At 36.5% G+C, this 8,458-nt stretch overlaps 1 protein-coding gene across 1 annotated transcript; it reads left to right on the top strand.

Annotated features, from left to right (window-relative positions):
- Positions 1-8,118, top strand: MBLAC2 (metallo-beta-lactamase domain containing 2; the record flags this gene model as incomplete). Its single annotated transcript, XM_005871536.2, has 2 exons — positions 1-226; positions 4,807-8,118. Coding segments are annotated over 2 exons (612 nt in total), but the record flags the coding sequence as incomplete, so codon positions are not given.
- Between the last annotated feature and the right edge of the window lie 340 nt (positions 8,119-8,458).

Here is an 8,458-nt window from a genome sequence, read left to right as displayed (position 1 = left end):
CTGCTGGCCCTGGCCACCCACGTGCACTTCGACCACTCGGGCGGCCTGTACCAGTTTGACCGGGTGGCCGTGCACCATGCCGAGGCCGAGGCCCTGGCTCGCGGAGACAACTTCGAGACGGTGACCTGGCTGTCCGACAGCGAGGTGGTGCGGGCGCCCAGCCCCGGCTGGAGGGCCCGGCAGTTCCGAGTGCAGGCGGTGCAGCCCAGCCTCATCCTGCAGGATGGTAATGGGCCCTCGCGGGCGCGCGCGTTCTCCGTCAGGGAGGGGGTTGGGGAGAAACTGCCCGAGGGATGGATGCATGTCGCCCAGGTGCATGACTGCTAGGGGCTTGTCACGTCGCAGAAACGCCACCCGTGTTTCTCCCATCCCCGAGTTCCAGCCCACTCCACCGGAGCCAAGTCCACGGCAGCCTTCCCTACCGGAGACCAGCCTGGGCACCGAGTAGCAATGCTGAGCACTCGGTGAAAGCCGGCCCCACCCCCTAGTCCGTGTCTTGTGTAAGATACAGTAGCGCTGCACTTGTGATGAGAAATGTTCCGTTCTTTTCCCGAAGACCTGTCTGACATTTTCAGGCGCTTTTCCAGCGAGAAGACTTGAAGAACGACACCTCACAGAGTGCAAGTCATGCTCTGTGCTTTTGAGAGCTGCTGACTTCATCTGCTCGGTGACCATCGGCCATGAGAAATGCCCACCTGTAGGCTTAGAAAACCTCTAGAGAACTGTGGTTCCAATCTGCTCGTGCAGCCTTATCTTCCAGATAGATTCCTGTTCTTGATGTTGCCTCCCGAGAGAAAAATCTTGGTAGGGTACACGAGTAGAATATGTCTTGAGTCTACGCTATGACAGATATTGTCTGGTTGAAAGCAAGGCCTGAGAAAGATGAATAAGGAGGTTATTTCCGGTGATAGTGGACTAATGTGTAGATACCCTTGGGCCTCTGTGAAAGGTAGGATAGGGTTCAGAGAGAAACTAATGGAATGAAATAAGAGTAGGACCCCAGTCTTCCCAATCCCATGCAGGCACTTAAATAATTGAGGTAATTAGACACAGCAGTACCATTTGTATATTAATTTCCTTTATTCTTTTTAGAATACTTTGTTGACTTCATTTTATCCACACAACACATTTGAAGTGAGCCAGCGGACACCCAGTTAAATGGCATGCCTAGAGTGCTCAGAGCAAGACAGTGGCAACAGTTAGGATTTGAACCAAGGCACCACAGCTCAAAGCATGCTGATCATACATAAATCCTACTCCATAAATATATTATGGTAATTCTGAGTAGAATGTGAAATCCCCTCCTTTCCATTCTATTCTTAAAACCATTTTAATTTCCACTTTATTAAAACATCATTCGCTGAGGTAAAAAAAAAATCAAGTTGCTACAATACAATAAGGCTGATTGTATGACCGGCCAATATGACAAATAATGAAATATTCTACAAAAATAATTTTGTCTTGCAGATGAGATCCTGGTCACTTGAAATATAAAACATAGAAAGCACGATTCTATACCTTACACCCCACCCAAAAAGTCCTTTCATTAAAAATTTAAATCTAAATATAAAGAAAACTGGTTTAGATGGTAGTCTTATATTACCTAGCAACTTGAGATGAAAGTAAGGTACATTTAATGTAAATTTAATGTCCTTTTACATTATTGTATATTTAATGTAAGTTTAACATAAATTTGCATTAAATGTAGTTTTAACTACTATATAGCTTGATAAAATTGATACTTTTACTAGTAAAGGTAAGATTTCCATGTAGTTGATGGGTATTCAGACTAAATTTTTTCTGGCATCCAGACCAAAAAAATGTTGACATTAGTATTTAAAATATATTTAAATTGTTTAAATGAATAAATTACTTTTGATTCATTTCCATTTGCTCTCTGCCAGCAATCAATGGTGAAAGAGTGATAGAATAACTGTTTCACAGATAAATAGTCCAGGCAGGCCTGACTATCCCATGTACACAGCCACTTTGGCAAAGAGGTGGGACTAGAATCCAGGTTTACTAAATACCAGTTATAGCTTTATAATTATAATTAAAGTATTTTGGAGCTGCAAGGGGCCTGTGAGCTACCTATGTGGTATTTTAAGACTTTGAAGGTGTGAAAAGAAAGCTTGATATTTACCAAACACTTTGAAGGTGATCATACTGTGTTAAATCAAAAGGTATGTGGTGTTTTTTTGTGTTTGTGTTTTTTGTTTTGTTTTGTTGTTAGGAGCTGAATGCCTCACCCTCTCAAGTAGTCTCTAATTTCCTCTTTTCTGGGGAATATTAATTTCCTGTCTCTTCTGCATGGTATGGTCTGCTAACTTGCTATTATCATAATATGGATGCCTGGAAGGAGATATAAAATATTTATATTAAAAGTGCATACACAGTTATGCACACACATCAACAGCACATACCCAAACAGCACAACTTCTTCATTGCTTTGGTTAGAACATAAGGAAGCTGAAGTCATTATTTTATTACATTTCATTTAAGTGAATGGATGATCACCTGTCTTGGGGAAACATAAATCTGTGTACTGTATTACTAATCCAAAAGCTGACTTGTAAATGAGGGACAAGGAGAGATCATCATACAGTGCACCATCTCTGATGGAAAACAACTCGCCCTACGACTAGTGAAATAGTGTCTTCCTCTAATAAAATAACAATAAATCATAGGTTGATATAGCACATTATTCTTGAATGGGTACACATTTTGCCTATTTTTGACAATATTCAAGTGATATGAAGTGCAGGCATTTTGGTTCCTATTATGCACATTTAAACTATTTGCCCAGAGTCACCAACATACAGAATTAGGCAAAAGTAGGTTTATAGTTGATCGTATGGAAAACAATAATACAAAAATAAACTGTTTTGCATACTCACAACTGTAAACCTATTTTGTTTTTGAGCAGCTGTTTCAGGTGGACTTGAATCATTTAGGGACAATTAAAAAAAAAAAAAGATTCCAGAAAGGAAGCTGATTGAATAAGCACATCTCATTTGACTTCCTTCTAAAACCCCACTAAGACTACTATAAAGGGACCGTGGAATTGTTTCAGATGCTGGAGAGTACTAATTATGATGACTGAGTGAGCAGTTTTATCCTGTTCCAGCAAGGGAAATCAAGAGCCAATCCAGTGTGCACTGCAGGAGTCTTAAAAGGAATTAGCAATAGCTGGTACCTAAGTGGAGGCTAAGGGAAGAATACTACTAAAATGAGAATTGGTTGAAAGCCATTTAAGAGGCTGTTAAAACTCTAGAACCCTTCTTAGTAAGTGAATGCCCATCCAGTTAGTTTGTTCTCTGGAGAGAGGAAAGCAGAGGGGTTTCTTGACTTGAGGGATGGCAAGTACTATTGAGTACAGATGTTCAGAATGGAAAATAGGAAGTGTGTGCATTCCCTCCTAGTTCCCAGACAATGAGAGCCAGGCATTTATCCCCCACCTCCTCCCTCCTAGAAAGTTGAAAGAATCGGATCTGAGATATCTGCTCAGACATAGAGGAAAGACGAAGATGCTGATCTCTAATCCTTGGCTTGATCTTTCTGCAGTTAAGCCTATAGGTCACTAGGTCCCATGCATGTGTTTCTAGCAGCCTTTTCCTCTTAGGCAACCAAGCATTATGAAAAATCTGAAAATTCTCTAACGAGATCAAATACTAAAACAAATAGCATAAAGCAACTTGGATGGTAGGATTATCATTAATATCATCAGGGGACTACAGAAAGTATTGCATTCAAGATATCCAAGAGGCAATGGGATGCTTTCAAAATAAGCAAGAGACAGAAACACACACACACACACACACACACAAGAAAAGGGCTCTTGGAATTGAAGACATCCAAAAAACTTAGTAGAAGATCCAGAAGATAACATTGAAAAGTTACAAAAAGAGCAGATAGGTAAAATGAAAACTAGGAAAAACCAGTAAAGGAACAGTTTAGAAAATCCAACATTGGAATAGTAGCAGCACAGACAAAAGAAAGAAAGTGGAGGAAAAGAAAGCACAGCACAGATAATTCCAGAAAATATCCCACAGCTAAGGGATGTAAATTTCCAGATTGAATGAAACCAGAGTTCCAGCAAAACAGATGAAAACACTTCCAACCCAAGGCACCTTACTGTAAAATTTCTGACTACTTGGAATTAAGCTTCCAGAAACTTTAAAAAAAAATTTTTTTTATCCTGTAAAGGAATCTGGCCGTGACTGGAATGCTGGGAAATTTGGGAGTGTCTGATCCCATCTCAGTGTAATTACTGGGATTCAAGACAAGACCAGGCCAGACTCTGCTCCCAGCCCCTCGCCCCATTGATCTGTTTTGTATCACTATAGTTTATTTTTTCTGAAGTTTCTACAAATGCAATTATATAATATATAGCTTTTGTGTCTACTATTTGGTATCATGTTTTGGAGATTCATCCATGTTGTATCTATTAATAATTTATTCTTTTCCATTGCCTAGAAATAATCCAGTCAATGGACATGAAATATCTCTTCTTTTGTTTAGGTCTTTTTCCCCCTATTATTTATTTTTATTGTTGACAGTATTATAGATGTCTCCCAATTTCTCCCTTTTTGCCCCCCTCCACCCAATCCTTGCCCCACTCTAGGCCTTCCCCATACTATTATGTGTCCATGGCTTATGCATATATGAAATAAGGTGTTTTTAAAATTAAAATAAAACAAATGTCACCCTTCCCAACCTCTTTGAAACCATTTAAATGTTCTTCTATTCTTTAATTGAAGTCATATATGCAACATGTTTATCTGCAAACTCTGTTTCTATTTACAGGGGATGTAATCAACCTTGGTGACAGACAGCTCACTGTTATGCACATGCCCGGTCACTCCAGGGGCAGTATTTGCTTACATGACAAAGACCGAAAGATTCTCTTCAGTGGAGATGTTGTGTATGATGGATCGCTGATTGACTGGCTCCCATACAGCAGGATAAGTGACTATGTTGGAACCTGTGAACGTCTGATAGAACTAGTGGACAGAGGTCTGGTAGAGAAGGTGCTTCCTGGGCACTTCAACACCTTTGGTGCTGAAAGGCTTTTTCGGTTGGCTTCTAACTATATTGCAAAAGCCGGGATATGTCACAAAGTTTCTACTTTTGCTATGCGATCTCTTGCAAGTTTAGCCCTACGTGTAACAAATTCTAGGACCTCACCCTAATACCTATTCTAATAACCTATTTAGGTTAATTCTATAAATTAATCCAGTTCACTTTGTGCTGGTTAAAATGATTAATGGTGAGCATTTTAAAAAGTGCTATTATACTACTGTTGTATATTAGAGGGGGGAAAAAAAGTTTGAGAATGAATAAGCCAAAAAAGAAAGTTCTTAGTTTAATTTTTTTCTTTCCTCCAAATAATAAACCTCTTAAGTAAGATTATAATTTCCCAAAGCTGTCATCTTGTAATATTTGCTCTAGAAGTGACATAAAAATATATAGGAAAGCAAGGAGGCATTTTGTAGTAAGAGAACTATCCTTGCCTCCCATTTGTCTTATTTCCTAGATGACCTAGAAAAAGGGCATGAAGTGTTATGTTTATACTCCAAACTTGATATTTTTAGTATATTATTTAAAAGTAAAGATTCTTGGGTTTAAAATACAGTAGAACTAGATATAAACTAAGATTTAGAATGACAGCTAAAACAATTCATTGTTCTGATACAGAATTTTTATACTTCATTTTATTTATTCTTAATGTAATTATCACATACATTATGTGTTGTATTATTTTACTTAAAAAAGTACAATGGAGTTTGTTTTATTGCAAAGCTTTAAATGTAAATTGCAGAGTGCTTCAGTAAAGAGATGTTATATATTGTTGTTTGTTATTATGTGTGTGTAATATTTGTAATCATAAAAGTGAATTTCAAATGTCTGTAATCTAACTACAAATTGTCAGCTTTCTCAAAAGGACACTGTCAGGCAAACCTGAAAAATATACACATTGAGAATAATTTTATTATATCCTGTTTTAATGTTAACAGCTATTATAAACAAAATTTTTCTTGTGAAATAGCAGCTTCAATATATGTCATATTTTATAGTATCAAAACAACTATAGAGATCTACAACATCCTGGTCTGAACCATTCTTTTATTTAACATAACATACACATGAAGACTTTTCAAAATAATGGAAAAATGTGCATTAGATATTGACTTAGAGTGAATTGCCTTTTTAATCCTGATTCACAACACCTATTCCTGTTCAGTATTCTTTGTCCTGAATGAAAGGAAGTTTACATTTGTAAAGTTATAAGAAAGATTATACCACTATTTAGTAAAATGTTTTGGTTTGGTGCTCTTAATTATTAAAAAATCTTTTGGAATAGTTCATAAAGGTTTTCTTAAAAAGTTTTTTCACTGCTTTTTTATTATTGACATGTCCAAGACCAAACTGAAATAGCTTTGGAAATCAGATTTTCAGTTTTAGGAAGGTCCAGCAATTGATTTCTGAAAAATTATGAAACTTTTCCTACCCTCCACCCACCCAGGTTCTTTAGTTTTTTAGTCACTCAACACACATGTGCACACACCCACATGCATACACACAGTCACATACATACATGCACAGCATTGTGCTAAACACTGTGGAAGCTTAAAAAGTCAAAGAGACTACATCCTAACTGGAAGTAGAAGGCAAACAAAATGTGGATAATATATGCAGATTGAAGTTGACATGAATTACGCATGAGTGAGTGTCAGGGACATAAATGGAGGGATGTGAAATTGGGTTAGAGAAAGTTTCCTAAGGAGGGGATTTGAGTCATACTTGTAAGGATGATTTTCTAGGTAGTCCAGATAGGAAAGAAAAAGATTCAAGATAGGGATGGAAGCATTGCTGTCTAGAGGAGCTATTCCCTGTGACAATTTAAATTTAATTTTCAGGAATCTTAGATCTTCTAAACACCAAGTATTTAGCATGAGAAAGATGGGTTTGTGATTGTGTATATAAGAATAATCCTTAATGACAGACAAGCTGTACTGCCACATGTGACCAAATGAACCTTTAGTTAAAATCAGTAAGAAGGCCATGATTGTTCAATGTAAAATATCATGGGCATTTCTCTATGATAGTCATTTAAGGCTGTAGGTCGGTTTCAGTTGATAGTGCAACATCAAGAATATAAATTTGGTTCAGGGCAACTACAAACAATCACTTAACGAGCCTTAAATATAGCCATTATTTTTTATATCAGTAGCACAAAAGAAAACCAAAAGTCCTTAACCATTGACCATTTTATCGTACTTTTTTCAAAGGGTATAGTATGCACTAATTTTTATTAAGAAATACTTAAACCCACTGAAGGTTTTATTTCTTAAAAGTGCAGTTTTCCAAAACACATTGATTTAATTTTTTTAGTTTTTCAAATTGTACCAAAACATAAGACTTTGATATTTTACTATTGCTTCAATATGAACAAATTGGGGAAAGCATCTATTATTCATTTAGTCCCATGCCATGAATTTTTAAATGTGCATTGTTTAATTTAATCCTGGCTCCAGTGCCAAAAAGTAACTGACCAGCCTCAAACAACACAACTTTGGACAAAGCTGGTAATTGAACATAGGTCTCTCTGCCTCCTAAATTGTGTGCTCTTTCTCTTATACTTGCACAATAACATAAAATTGGCAAAGTGTATTTTTTTTCCAAGATGCCATATGTGCCAAGAATAAATCAAGTGATGTTAAAGCATAATAATAGCATATTTTTAAAAAAGCTTTAAAATATATATATATATCAACCTGACAGTGACCCTTGTTGTAATTTATGCTTTCTGGAAATGATAGCATGTAAGTATAATTCAAAGTTGTCAAAATGTGAGAAATTTAGGAATAATTTTTATTGTTAATAACTGAATCTTTGGAAATTCATTTTTCTTATTTAGTGTTTCTTTTTAACTGAGACGTCTTAAACACAAACTTTGTATGTTATCCTGATATAGGTAAGTAAATGATTACGTGTAGTTGTTATTATATGGATAATAATATGAATGTGACATGCACAAGTTGTCCTCATAATTTTCAGATAAATGTAAGTAAACGTGTGTGATTATTATTAAAGTGGACATTTTATTTCAATCTCTAATTGGTATGTTTTATGATGTTAATAAATTCCCATTTAATTTCTTGCAAGGATATTTTCCCATGTGAAGTGCAGTTTTGAAAAGCTGGTAATAAGATGTCAAATTGATGGGCAAAAATAGAAAACCAATAAACCAAAAAATACCCAAATAAGCTTTAGTAGTTAATAAATATGACATTTCAAATCAATGGATAAAGGTAGACTATTCAATAAGAAAAATGTAAGCCACTATAGGGGAGGGAAATATTTTCTCTACCCTTAGGTTCTGTGGCTGGGCCTAACAACTAAACTTACGAAAGACATTAACAGGAGCAAAACATACAATTTTTTTGCTGTTAAT

Source organism: Myotis brandtii, unplaced genomic scaffold (genome assembly GCF_000412655.1).
Source record: "Myotis brandtii unplaced genomic scaffold, ASM41265v1 scaffold344, whole genome shotgun sequence".
NCBI lineage: Eukaryota > Metazoa > Chordata > Mammalia > Chiroptera > Vespertilionidae > Myotis > Myotis brandtii.
This window is presented reverse-complemented; position numbering and strand designations above follow the sequence as displayed.